The sequence below is a fragment of the Barbus barbus genome, assembly GCF_936440315.1.
Source record: "Barbus barbus genome assembly, chromosome: 2".
Lineage (NCBI taxonomy): Eukaryota > Metazoa > Chordata > Actinopteri > Cypriniformes > Cyprinidae > Barbus > Barbus barbus.
The window spans coordinates 14,691,499-14,706,275 of NC_136730.1; the positions used below are offsets into that span (position 1 = coordinate 14,691,499).

Here is a 14,777-nt window from a genome sequence, read left to right on the forward strand (position 1 = left end):
GTAAACAGCCACCCCTTTCAATAATGACCCTCTGTGACTTATCCTCTTTGTGGAGGGCGTCAATGATTTGTCTTCTGGACCATTGCCAAGTCAGCAGTCTTCCCCATTATTGTGGTTTCAAAGAACAAGAGATGCCTGGAATTTATACTGTAGGGATGGTCATGTAATGAAACTCAAATGTAAATATTCTAATGTTTTGATATACTGGATTTTTGACTTTCATGAGCTGTGCTTTAGAATGAATCTAAAATGTATGAATTTCACTTTTTGAAATAAGTTTTTTTTTTTTTTTAAAGAACTTTCTATATCTATATATATATATATATATATATATATATATATATATATATATATATATATAATTTTAATTTTTTTTTAGATGCACCTGTATATATGCTACTTCTCATAGTAAATGTTTACACTTACAGAAGCAGCTGATGGAGAGCCTTCGTAAAAAGCTGGGTGTCCTGCGTGAGGCACAGAGGGGCCTGCAAGAGGATATTCGTGCCAACACTCAGTTGGGAGAGGAGGTGGAGAGCCTGGTGCTCGCTATCTGCAAGCCCAACGAGGTGGACAAGTACCGTATGTTCATTGGTGACCTAGACAAAGTGATCAGCCTGCTGCTGTCTCTTTCTGGGAGACTGATCCGGGTAGAAAGTGCCTTGGACTGTGTGGACCCAGAAACTGGCCACCACGAGAGGGTGAGGAGAAAAATATAATTGCAAAATGTAAACTATATTATCATCCTGCGTTATATTAAACTTTGGATATATAATACATCCAACTTCATCTGCATACATACAGTATAGAACTTAATCAGGTTAGATGCCATATTGAATTGAACGTGGATGAAAATGAGGCTGTGAGAGATAGACGTACTGTCTTTGTAATGGCATGCACTGTATGAAGGTTCTCACAACTTTCAAAACTGTCCTAAGGAGTTTTTTTCTGCTGAAAGTTTTCTTGTTTACATCAGTGGAACAATCAGTATGTCGTTAAACAACAGTACAATCTATTGAACACACTGTACTTCTGTCCCTCGCAGCCATGTTTCCTGTCAAAAATTAAATATGATGCTACCCTGACTAAGGTCTATACTTGCGTATACCGATATAAAGTATATTATATAGCAAATCTCAACTGCTTGATTGCTTGTATCTTTGCAAAATGTAAATTGTATTGTCACCCAATCTGCAAATTTTGACTATAAGGCATGAAGATAGTAAGATATAAACATCATATATTTTTTTCTGTAAAGCGGCTTTTAAACAATAGATATTATGTTTTGTGAAAAGCACTATACAACTAAATTAGACCTGGAGTTTTTATCCTTCTGGATGTTTGATTTGCTTAGCATTTTATTCTTATTCTCTCTGTCTCTCTCGCTCTTTCTGTCATGTTATAGCAACAACTTCTGGAAAAGAAGAAGCAGCTGCTGGTGCAGATGGGAGAGGCTCAGGAGCTCAAGGAGCATGTGGACCGGCGTGAACAGGCGGTTGGGAAGGTGCTGGAATGTTGCCTGACCCCAGAACAGATGCGTGACTACAGTCACTTTGTAAAGATGAAAGCAGCCCTACTGGTAGAGCAGAGGCAACTGGATGACAAGATCAGGCTCGGCGAGGAGCAGCTCAGGGGACTTCGAGAGAGCCTTGGTCTGGGGCTGGGGGTCGGGATGGGGTATGGACAATACTGAAAAGTGCTGAATGAGTGTGTGCATAATGGGATTTGAGATGGACTGAAAAAACCTTGAACTGCAATATGTTTTAAAGAAAGAACATTACATTGACATGACAGTTGAGTACAGAAAAGCACAACTATCATAGACTAATGTTCAGTTCAATTCGAAAACACTACATCACTACTTGAAGTTGTCTGTTAGGACTTCAGCTGCACTAATAACCTTATGGGAAAGTTTTTTTGCGCTTAATCCGTTAACATCTGACACCGCCAAAGAACGCATGCGTGCATATATTTCTCATTGAATACAGCAGGGGAAGTGTCCATGCACTGCTATTTATTTATTTATGTGTATATATATTCATACACACTATATATATATCTTTCATTCTGGTTTTAAGGTCAAATTGCTTTAATAATTTACAGCCTCACAGTGCATGTATTCAATTTCATTCCGTTCTTTGGCTTGGTAAACGTTATTGTTTTGTTATGTATTTGTATGATCATTGAAAACATGTACATAGTGGATGCTAAAGTGCATCTTTAAGTTACAGAAGTTTCATTCTGTCATAACTGGAACTTTTCTTAAACGAAATGTTGTGGTGTATTATTGCAGTGTTTTCAAAAGGGGCCATTTATATTTACTTTTCATATTCCGTATGTCTTATAGTACTTGCTACACTTTTCTCAGATAATTATTATTGCCAAAGATAAAATTTGTGTCTACGTTAGAACATAAATGTGCTGTGCCTGTTTTGAGAAATGACGTGCATAAATGTCTTGAAAAGATCAGCCTTGCTTTACCAAAGCTCTTATATTGTCAAGTTTTTGAATAAGAGTTTTTAGTTAAATGAGATGCACTGTTTAACCCTTATGTATCATCTCACAACATGGCAACTTTTGAGAATGCTGCTTCGTTGACCATTTACTGCCTTGAAAGTCTTGTCTTTTTTTATTGCAAAGCAAGGAGCTTGAGATGAAGAATGAGAGATAAAGTTGATTTGTATTCGAAGGGCTGGTTGTACAGGAACAAGAAATTAATGTATTTGGTTTCGAAATTGCAGATCAAAAAGGTAAATGTGCCTTTGTGCTTATTTTGGCTTTTTTTTTTTTTTTTTTGCTAAACTTTGTTTAAAATTGATAGTTTAATAACTATAAACTAGCCTACTCTTGTTCATTTTGTTGTATCATACATTGTAAACAGCAGAGCGCTGAAGATGAAAGGAAATACTTTGGTCTATTGATAATTTTCCTCTTTTTTTGATTGAAAAGATTCAATGTAAAACATGTACAATTAAAAACTATCTTATCAGGGTTTTGCCCTTGTTTTTACAAGTTCATTCTGTTTTTTTTTTTTCATTTCTATTTTTTTTTTTTTTTAGAATGTTGTGTTTGAAACGTGCTCTGTGCTTTGGCATTATTCCTAAACTGTTTAAACAATATTTTGCCAATTGCCTTTAAACCGATAGACAAAGGAGTTAATCATGTATTAAACAACAACAACAAAAAAAATCAACATACTGATTGATTGTAACACAAATATTTAACATTAATAATCATTCTCATGTTTGAGGTGTGATTTAATAGATTAATAGCTTGTGCAACATTATGTAATAATTAACAAGGTGTTGATTGGATAGAAGGCTGTGCCAAGATGAGCTTATTAACTTCTTGGCGGGAAACGAAAAAGTATTTATGAAACGGGCACCCATTGCGTCTACTATTTTTTACTTCTTCCGTGCTGGTTTACAAAAGGCTACATGATGTTTGGCTTTGTACGAGCACTCAAAAGCACAAGATTTACAGCCAAGCGAAATGTCTTAACCCAGCGTTTCTACATTACCTCTACATCTGCAAAAAGCAGAGTCGGCGCTGTGGTAAGTTCAACAGATAGTGAAGGAAAGACAGGAAATTCCGAGTGATTTCCAAGAATCGGTTCTTTTGAGCAGTTTTAAAATGCTTAAATCTCGTACGTAATTAAATAACGTTAGTAAATGGTTAACACGTGTTCAAGTTGCGTTTTTGGTTTTTAAATTTTTATTTTTTTAAATATTCACATAATTTAGAATTTTATTTTTTTGCCGTTTTCTCAATCCCCAAATCTCAAATTAAACGTCCATCGTTCAAACTGTCGTAAGTCTTTTCCAGTGTATTTTGTAATGTTTGGGGAGTTTCCTGTTTGAAATGAGGGTGCTTGGATTCAATCGAGATTGAGGTCTCTGCAGAGTAAAAGAGGGCGTTTCTGAATTTGTGGGTGTTTTCAAACTGCTGGGAGTTTCTCAATCATACAAACAAAATGATCCCCCTTACCTAACCCCACCCCTAAACCTACCATCACTATGACGTCAGCCAATCAGGACACATGGTCTAAAAACGCCCCGATCTGGTAACTCCCATTACTTTGCTGCAGAGACCTATACTTGATTCAATCCGCCGCGTGAACGAATCCGCTTTGTGAAGCTGCTCAACCGATTCATTTAAAAGTTCCCATGGTTTTTTGGCGTATAGATTACCATTTGCATAACCACAGTTTTACTATAAATACCATGGTAAACTATGGTTAGTCTGGCAAAACCATAGTTAATTTGTGGTTACCATGGTTCAACTATTACTATACTGCGTTTGTTTTCTTTGGGAGATAACCATGGTTAATTTTCGTAAGGGTTAAAACTGGTTCAGGAGTCGGATATATTGAATGCATCCACAATGATTATGATTTCTTTGGCAATATTGTATTCTCATACACCCTTTCCCCCACACTTTTAGGAGAGTGTATTTGTGATGGCCTTTATCTCAATTGCCGTCCTTGGTCCGGCTGGATGGATCCTGTCCAACTCCTGTGACTCCCACAGAAAACAGCCATGATGGAGAAAGATGCCTCCAGATGAATATCAGACACCTCTTTATAGTGTAGTGGATTGAGTTATACATGATGATTATACATTTTACACAAACCTACTTTAGGTACCCATTAGTCTGCATAAGGTGTAGTTTGTTGGGTAAATGACTGTAAAATGAGCACTTAAATCATTGTGCTGTCTGAGATTAAAATCAATTCATGTAATCGCTGGTTTCTTTGCTTGTTACTGGCTTGGGTCCACTTCTGAATTGTAAAATGATTTCTGAAACCACAAACGGACTTCAGTCAAGTGAGGTGTAAATCCCTTTAATAAAACTCATGGAAGGCAGTGTAACAAAGGAAAAACACTAAAAGCAAGTTGATAACATTTACAACCACAAAACACCTACTGTACAACCCTAATGCTGCAGTTTGATGCAGTGTCAGTTTTTAAGAGATTAAAAATCATTCATTTTGTAATGTGGGGAGAAATGGAGTGAAAACTTTATTAAGATTAATCCTATCCCATACACATGTATGACTCAACTTGGCTGTAGAACTGGGATGGTTTCTTCACAACGGAACCACAGAATATACCAGAGTATCACTTATACAGGATGTCATAATGGCCTGGGCGATAGAGCAGGAAGATGCGTGGCTCACTTCCTTCAGGGAAGACATGATTGTTCACTGTTCCACCCTCTCCTCTGTCCATGTATTCCACTAAAATGGGCACGCTTAGTGCCTTTGCCAAGGCAATGATATGGATGTGGTCGCTCTCTTTCGACATGGGTTCCACCTCCTAAAAAGCAAAATATGGATTATTATATGTTAAGGCTTATTACTCAGTATTACTACTTTTTAACTTAAATTTTTACCATAGTCTTAGATAAACCAGTTCACACAAGTAATACTCGTAGGTGGCACTTACCTGCTGGCAAAACTCTTTGATAGAACGGCCGCCCTCTATGAAATGCTTAAAGAACACATGCTCCCGCTGCAGGTATCCAGAGGTGAGAAGCCTCAGGTAAACCACTATGTAGTCAGACACGCTCTGGTCGTTGAAGGAGCTCAGCAGTTCACCAAGTGATTGCTGCTTTTCACACAGCTCAATCAGGTCCATGAACTGACACGAGAGAAACCACAGTGAGCATAATTTAAAGTACAATTATAGGACTTAAAGAGCTAATTCACTGCGGACAAGGTAAAAGATAATAGTTGGCTGTCTATGCAGTAGAAACTTTTTTTTTTTTTTATCAGTGCTGCACAACTACAGAAAACAATAAAAATATCTGAAAAAATATACAAAAAGCAAGTATGATCTGTAGTTTTCACAAAAGCTCTGTAGCTGTCAAAAGTATGCCAGATGATGCATTTTACATCTACACAAAAATACACAGGGATATCCTGGTCCTGGCAATTTGGAAAAATAAGTTGCCAGGACCAAGATATCCCATTGTTCAATTACATCTACTATGAGTGTGGGGTACTTGTACTCATACTTGACATGGACTTGGGACATTTTGGACTTTTTTTTAATTACAGTCAAATTCAATTAATGCATTATGTGAAAGATGACAAAAAACAACAAAATTAAGATAAGACATTAATAATAATCTCCTACTCAAACTCTACTCCTACCCAACTCTATATACTACTGACTCCGTAACAATACAAACCTGGTTGAAAATCTGTGATCTTACTCTTTAAGTGTTGAGTTTTGAATATAGGCATAGTTTTTAACTGATACAATGTCCAACTCACAGTTTTGTGAAAGTCCTCGATAGTGAATTCAGTGAAGCCCTGGTTCACAAGGTCCAGTTTGCTCTTTGCTGCCACAGCTTTAAACCTATAGTGCCAAAATTGAGACAGGTCTGGTACTTAAACATTCAGTACAATGACAGAAAGACAAATTATTTACAAAATGGTAATTTGCGTAAACAAGGTTGCTGCGATCTCCTGAATTAATTTAACCATTCCAAGCAAAAACAATGATATCTGTATTAGGCACGCAAAAGTATACTACCTTTGCAGCTCTTTGCTGTCGTCCAGTAGTGACTCCAAATGTGCAAACCCAAAAGCTCTGTAGAAACAATTTCCATCTGGCCGTGTCTTTCGAATGTAGGAATACTTTTTTTGAAGGTCCTATAAACAAGATGCAAGAATAACAGTTTTACAGAACGTTTCAGGCACCTGCTGCATATGAAGTAAGCCTGCAAGAATGTAGCAACCTTCATCTTAAGCTGGTAAATGCTGTCTTCTGCAGCATATTCACCCTGAAGCACAGAGAGATCTTGTATGTCCGACACTAAAGGGTTAGTGGTGGCTATCTATTAAAACAAATCACAAGTAATTAGAGGGTTAGTTCATTTAGTCATCCTCATATTGTTCCTAACCTGTTTGACTTGCTTTCTTCAGTTACACACAAAGAGAGATGTTAAGCAGAATGTTTCTGTTCTTTTCCATACAATGAACTTGAATAGGGAAAAATGCTGTCAACCTCTTCAAAAACAGTTCATATGACTTATGTGCTTTATAATATTTCAAGTCTAAAAGGCTGTTCACACCAAGAACAATAACCACAATGATAATGTTTTAAAAGGAGAATAGGACAGTCCAGACCACAACTATGATGATACAGAAGAATGATATTGTTGGAATCACATTCAAAATGATTTTTTTTTTTCAGCTGATGAATGATAAAAACTCTGATAGCTAACCAGAATCCACTATTTAAAGAGCTTGAGAAATTAAAGCAGCAGATGATATACAGTGGGGATCGAAAGTTTGGGAACCCCTTGCAGAATCTGTGAAAATGTGGATAATTTTACCAAAATAAGACAGATCATACAAAATGCATGTTATTTTTTATTTAGTACTGTCCTGAGTAAGATATTTTCCATAAAAGATGTTTACATATAGTCCACAAGACAAAAAAATAGCTGAAATTATTAAAATAACCACATTCAAAAGTTTGGGAACCCTTGGTTCTTAATACGGTGTGTGGTTACCTGGATGATCTACGACTGTTTTTTTGTTTTGTGATGGTTGTTCATGAGTCCCTTGTTTGTTCTGAACAGTTAAACTGAGCACTGTTCTTCAGAAAAATCCTCCAGGTCCTGCAGAATCTTCAGTTTTCCATCATCTTTTGCATATTTGAACCCTTTCCAGCAGTAACTGTATGATTTTGAGATCCACCTTTTCATGCTGAGGATGATTGAGGGACTCAAACACAACAATTAAAAAAGGTTCAAACATTCACTGATGCTCCTGAAGGAAACACGATGCATTAAGAGCCGGGGGGTGAAAACTTTTTGAATTTGAAGATCAAGGTAAATTGTACTTCATTTGTCTTCCAGGAAACATGCAAGTATCTTCTGTCGCGTCAGAAGGGCAGTACTAAATGGAAAAATATGATATTTAAACAAAATAAGAAAAATTTGGACATCTTCATCCTGTTCAAAAGTTTTCACCCCCCGGCTCTTAATATTTTTTTGTCTTGTGGACTATATGTAAACATCTTTTATGGAAAATATCTTACTCAGGACAGTACTCAAAAATAACATGCATTTTGTATGATCTCTCTTATTTTGGTAAAATTATCCACATTTTCACAGATTCTGCAAGGGGTTCCCAAACTTTCGCATGCCACTGTAACTGAAGCATGCACTCATTGGTGTGGATGATAATATTTATCTATATAGCATCTAAAGTGTCAGACAACTGCATCTTCCTTAGAATAAACAGTTCTTGGTGTCAACAGACAATTCAGTTTTGTGATGTTAATGGCAGAAATGAAATACTTCAGCTTTAAATTCTAGATTGTTCAAAGCTTCTGATCGGTATGGCTTCTGAAGACTTGGAAAATTGTGCACAAGTTGTGCGGACTACTTTCAGCCAGGGTGCGTTTTTCTTTTGGAGTGTGACAGCCAATCTCTTTAACTGTATGGAATCAAAAAAACGCCTAAACATTCTGCCTAACATTTCCCTAAGAATAAAGAAAAATAGCTTTGAGAAGGGAGTAAATTATCACAGAATGGTTGTTAAACTATCCTTTGAGTACAACTCTAATCATAACTAAAAAACAGCTACCGACTTGTCAAAAACAAACAGAATATCATAAGTGATCTGTTGAGGAACCGTTACCATATATCTAAATTACAAGCCTTTTTTACAATGCAACATTACTCTGAACACTCACCTCTTGCTGAATACGGTCCTGCTGTGCCATAATGGCTTCGTCATGTATATGGCAGTTCACTCCTGCAAAATAAATAAGTATATATATATATATATATATATATATATATATATATATATAAAAAACTGGACCTGAGCACATAATAGTTGAGAGTGATGACAATTCTGCTAATACTGCACTTTAGTGTCTTAACCTAGCTGACTTGCATCACATCACATTGCGACAATGTAAACATAGTCAATGATATTATACAAATGATATTCGCTTTAATTCAGATTCAAAATATCAGTGCTGGTACTACTAGATCTTAGTGCTGCGTTTGACACTGTCGATCATAACACTTCTAAAGAGACTGGAAAACTGGGTTTGGCTTTCTTGGATGGCACTCAAATGGTTCAGGTCATACTTAGAAGGGAGAGGTTATTATGTGAGTATAGGAGAGCCTAAGTCTAAGTGGACGGCCATGACATGCGGAGTCCCACAAGGCTCAATTCTTGCACCACTCTTGTTTAGCCTGTATATGCTCCCACTAAGTCAAATAATGAGAAATAAACAAATTGCCTATGCTATGCTGATGATACCCAGATTTATCTAGCCATATCTACAAATGACTACAGCCCCATTGACTCCCTCTACCAATGCATTGATGAAATTAATAATTGGATGCGCCAGAACTTTCTTCAGTTAAACAAGGAGAAAACTGAAGTCACTGCATTTGGAAACAAAGATGAAGTTCTCAAGGTGAATGCAAACCTTGACTCTAGGGGTCAAACAACTAAAAATCAAGTCAGAAATCTTGGTGTGATTCTGGAGACAGACCTTAGTTTCAGTAGTCATGTCAAAGCAGTAACTAAATCAGCATACTATCATCTCAAAAACATCGCAAGAATTAGATGTTTTGTTTCCAGTCAAGACTTGGAGAAACTTGTTCATGCCTTTATCACCAGCAGGGTGGATTACTGTAATGGTCTCCTCACAGGCCTTCCAAAGAAGACCATTAGACAGCTGCAGCTCATCCAGAATGCTGCTGCCAGGATTCTGACTAGAAACAGAAAATTTGAGCACATCACACCAGTCCTCAGGTCCTTACACTAGCTTCCAGTTACATTTAGGATTGATTTTAAAGTACTTTTACTCATATATAAATCGCTCAATGGCATAGGACCCAAATATTTTGCAGATGCTCACTGAATATAAACCTAACAGACCACTAAGATCATTAGGATAGAGTCAGTTAGAAATAAAAAGGGTTCACACAAAACAAGGGGAGTCCGCTTTTAGCTGTTATGCTACCCGCAGTTGGAACCAGCTTCCAGAAGAGATCAGATGTGCTAAAACATTAGCCACATGTAAATCCAGACTCAAAACTCGTCTGTTTATCTGTGCATTTGTTGAATGAGCACTGTGCTACATCCGATCTGACTGCACTGTATTTTATGTATAATAATTTTTATTTCATTTGAAATCAAATTTGAAATCATTTTAAACGTTCTTCTGGTTTTATTGTTGTGATTATTTTTTTAAATGATTATTTTACTTCCTTTTATGTAAAGCAGTTTGAATTACCATTGTGTGTGAAATGTGCTATATAAACAAACTTGCCTTGCCATAGTCATGTGTGAGGCAGGGGCATAGCCATCATTTCATAAGTGAGGGGGACAGAAGTGACAAATGTAATGCTTTTTCTTATCTGCAGTATCTCACAGAAGTGAGTACACCCCTCACATTTTTGTAAATATTTTATTATATCTTTTCATGTGACAACACTGAAGAAATTACACTTTGCTACAATGTAAAGTAGTGAGTGCACATCTTGTCTAGCAGTATAAATTTGCTGTCCCCTCAAAATAACACACAGCCATTAATGTCTAAACCGCTGGCTACAAAGTGAGTACACCCCTAAGTACAAATGTCCAAATTGGGCCCAAAGTGTCAATATTTTGTGTGGCCACCATTATTTTCCAGCACTGCCTTAACCCTCTTGGGCATGGAGTTCACCAGAGCTTCACAGGTTGCCACTGGAGTCTTCTTCCACTCATCACGGAGCTGGTGGATGTTAGAGACCTTGCACTCCTCCACCTTCCGTTTGAGGATGCCCCACAGATGCTCAATAGGGTTTAGATCTGGAGACATGCATGGCCAGTCCATCACCTTTACCCTCAGCTTCTTTAGCAAGGCAGTGGTCGTCTTGGAGGTGTGTTTGGGGTCGTTATCATGTTAGAATACTGCCCTGCGGCCCAGTCTCTGCTTCAGTATGTCACAGTACATGTTGGCATTCATGGTTCTCTCAATGAACTGTAGCTCCCCAGTGCCGGCAGCACTCATGCAGCCCCAGACCATGACACTCCCACCACCATGCTTGACTGTAGGCAAGACACACTTGTCTTTGTACTCCTCACCTGGTTGCCGCCACACACGCTTGACACCATCTGAACCAAATAAGTTTATCTTGGTCTCATCAGACCACAGGACATGGTTTCAGTAATCCATTTCCTTAGTCTCCTCGTCTTCAGCAAACTGTTTGCGGGCTTTCTTGTGCATCATCTTTAGAAGAGGCTTCCTTCTGGGATGACAGCCATGTAGACCAATTTGAAGCAGTGTGAGGCGTATGGTCTGAGCACTGACAGGCTATGCAATGCTGGCAGCACTCATACGTCTATTTCCCAAACACAACCTCTGGATATGACGCTGAGCATGTGCACTAAACTTCTTTTGTCGACCATGGCGAGGCTTGTTCTGAGTGGAAACTGTCCTGTTAAACCGCTGTATGGTCTTGGCCACGGTGCTGCAGCTCAGTTTCAGGCACTTGGCAATCTTCTTATAGCCTACGCCATCCTCAGAGAGATCTTTGCCATGAGGTGCCATGTTGAACTTCCAGTGACCAATATGAGAGAGTGAGAGCAATAACACCAAATTTAACCTGCTCCCCATTCACACCAGAGACCTTGTAACACTAACGAGTCTCATGACACCGGGGAGAGAAAATGGCTAATTGGGCCCAATTTGTACATTTTCACTTAGGGGTGTACTCACTTTTGTGGCCAGCGGTTAATGGCTTGTGTTGAGTTATTTTGAGGGGACAGCAAATTTACACTGTTATACAAGCTGCACACTCACTACTTTACATTGTAGCAAAGTGTCATTTCTTCAGTGTTGTCACATGAAAAGATACAATAAAATATTTACAAAAATGTGAGGGATGTACTCACTTCTGTGAGATACTGTAATTGACAAAATAATAATAATTATTATAATGAATAAAAATACAACTGTCTTAATTGGCTAAGAAATCAAATACACTGCTGGACAATAACTCATCATTTGTAATCTATAATACTTTTGCCTATATTTTCCTGACAATTTTATGATTGGTTTGTATACTACAAACACTTTTTCCATTTTTATCACAGAATAAGGCAGAAAATATATTTTATAATTTATGTACTGTAATAAATGATATGCCAATTAGCATTGCATCATTCATATATTTTATTTATTTATTACCTAGAGATGACTTAACCCACATAATCCATATATTGTTACAATCATGTATTTATTGTCTTCACGTTTCATCAGTCAGAACATTTGTACTTTTTATTCAGCTTAGCTACAGTGATTGCTGAATGCCTTTGTCCATATGAGGGCTTTCCTGGCAAATCATAAGTTATACGAGTCATTTTTATATTAATCAGTTTTGGACTTTCTGTGCAAGAGCACCCTTCAAGTATGAAACATACACTACATGCAAATATTTAGCGCTCAGTAATGTTGAATGTTCACATCATTTTAGATATGAATAAAACACAAGCATGTCTCTTTGAAATTACATTTACAAGATGCTTTTATCCAAAGGGACTTACAAATGAGGACAATGGAAGCAATCAAAATCAGCAAAATAATATGCAAGTGCTATAAGCTGAATGCAGTATATGTAGCAAGGTTTTTTTTCCTCTTTAAATTATATAATTAGTAAAAAAAAAAACAACAGATAGACTAGAAAAAGAATAGAGCAAGCAGTTAGTAAATTCAGTATAATAAGGGTTTGAATTACACAGTGACTATTGGGGGGCAGACTTTTTATGTTTTGAATAGGGCTGTCAATTGATTATTTAAAAAAAGAATTTGAATTAAATACATAATGTGCTGATTAATCAAATTAACAAGATTAATTAACATGCACAGCATGTGCCGATTAATTACAGATAAAATAATATTAAAGATAATAGTAATTGTGTTAATTTAAAAAAAACACTGAATAGACATTCCAAACAAGTAGCTTTAGAAAGAAATATAAGTACCTTTAGAAAGAAATGTTTCAATTCAACATGTAAAAATACAAATAAATAGTGAAATTATTTTAAAATAGAAACAATACTCTAAATTTAAAAATAAAAGTGCTAGTAGGTGGTGGCAAATCCCTGTCTTAATAAGCGAGTCATTCAGTCATTCATTCAAACAATTCAATCAAACGGCTGATTCATTCAGAAATGAAGCAAGTCATTGATTCACTCGATTCATTTAAAAACAATTTCATTAATGAAACACCACTGTGTGTTGAATGTTGATCAGAGAAGCAGTTCTCCTAGAGCTTTATTTTCGTTGGAGAATTTACTGACAATGTGTCTAAAATGTAATTATTCACACCATTTTTAGGTAAAAACTTACGTAACCTATTTTTGTCTTTCTACCAGCCAATGATGATTCTGAAAGAAAACACAGTGTTTGTTATAGCCTAGTAACATGCAAATTTCACGCGCATCTGACAGAACCACGCACTTGTGTTTCAGCGTTGCTGTTGATGTTATGGTTATATTAGCAAATAGTTTGCTCCGTAAATTCAGCAAAATAGCATTAAGATGAAGAGGGTAAACTTCATCACTTGACTGAATCTACACAAGCATTTTAGGTGTTCTTGCTCCGTAAATGTCTTTAAAAGTGAGCGGCGGTGTTGCCAACTTAGCAATTTTGTTGCTAAATTTAGCAACTTTTCACACTATCCTAGCAACTTTTTCTTCCAAAAGCACCTAGCAACAAATTTAGCTATTTTTAAAATTTATTTGGCAATTTTTAGCAACTCTTGATAAGTGACTCAAATGATAAAAAGGCACACAATTTCCATATAAATGACAAAAATGAGGAAACCAAAGATGCCTAGCAGTACACCCAACACGTGAAATAAGTTGGCTGCGCTTTACAATTGTTCAATTTAATAATAATTAAATAATTGTTTATTTATGATACACCTTGTCTTGTACCTGTGATTGTTGATCAGTCGGTACACTGTAAGACAAATATCTAGAAAAATGGAGAATGGTTCATGGATGTAACCTTAGTGAGTGACACATTTTTGCGTCTTAATTACGCCAAAATTAAAAAAAATTTACAGCGGTTTTTTTTACATTTACAAATTACATTCTTCAAAATCAGTCAGGGCTATTATGCATCTTAATATTTACAATTAAATCTCCATATTATGCGTAGGCTAGCCTACTTTCTATCTGACCCACACACACACACACACACTCACCCACCCCTACTCAAATTTAAAGGGGTCCCACCCTCCCACAACTAAAACACAAAGAGATTCACCACTTGCATCCATAAACCCTGATTTAATATTACATTACGGTCTACAGCTGACTGCCAAAAGCTACTATCCTATTCAAAGTCTCTGAGTCGTAATGGAAATATGACATGTTAAGAAAACGTTAGGAAGATTGGGTTTTAATTTTGGTTAAATGAGCTAAGAGTCTCCTCTGTACATCAAACGCTCTGCCTTTCCTCCAGCTGCTCGTGCAGCAGTCAAAGCAGATTGTTTCTCTAATGCAAGCTCCCTCGTGCAGGATCCTGCGAGATGTTTTGTTTACGCATGTCAGCTGATCCTTTAAATTGCGTGACGGAATGTTATTTTTTGCACTTACCCTCCATCTCTACCTGTGATGATTCCTGCTGCTCATCCGCCATCTTGATCGAGCTCTTTCCTCACCGCCCCCCCCCCGTGTACACTTCCGGGTCGTGTTCAGTTACAGGATCACACATGCTGCCAGTGTTTTGTTTAAT

General features: G+C 37.0%; 2 protein-coding genes across 8 annotated transcripts in view; one reads left to right on the top strand and one right to left on the bottom strand.

The window, feature by feature from the left end:
* shroom4 (shroom family member 4) overlaps positions 1-3,017 on the top strand; it is a 48,767-nt gene extending 45,750 nt beyond the window's left edge. For both annotated transcript variants that reach the window (XM_079445265.1, XM_079445266.1), the window contains 2 exons: positions 429-701; positions 1,406-3,017. In XM_079445265.1, the coding sequence (XP_079301391.1) occupies positions 429-701; positions 1,406-1,693 (561 nt within the window). In that variant the 3' untranslated portion in view covers positions 1,694-3,017. The remainder of the gene's footprint in view (positions 1-428; positions 702-1,405) is intronic.
* A 1,802-nt stretch (positions 3,018-4,819) lies between these two features.
* otub1b (OTU deubiquitinase, ubiquitin aldehyde binding 1b) lies at positions 4,820-14,734 on the bottom strand. Of its 6 annotated transcripts, none has more exons than XM_079445166.1 (9): positions 14,639-14,715; positions 13,388-13,420; positions 9,653-9,759; positions 8,718-8,779; positions 6,748-6,846; positions 6,543-6,661; positions 6,281-6,365; positions 5,448-5,642; positions 4,829-5,318 (listed from the first exon to the last, which is right to left on the bottom strand). In XM_079445166.1, exons 4-9 carry the CDS (start codon positions 8,745-8,747, stop codon positions 5,121-5,123), a joined length of 726 nt encoding a protein of 241 aa, XP_079301292.1. In that variant the 5' UTR covers positions 8,748-8,779; positions 9,653-9,759; positions 13,388-13,420; positions 14,639-14,715; the 3' UTR covers positions 4,829-5,120. The 6 variants fall into 6 exon arrangements, with proteins under 6 accessions (XP_079301288.1, XP_079301292.1, XP_079301291.1 ...); XM_079445165.1 differs by having other exon boundaries at positions 13,383-13,420; positions 14,639-14,694; XM_079445161.1 differs by lacking the exon at positions 9,653-9,759 and having other exon boundaries at positions 14,639-14,721.
* Positions 14,735-14,777: the final 43 nt, after the last annotated feature.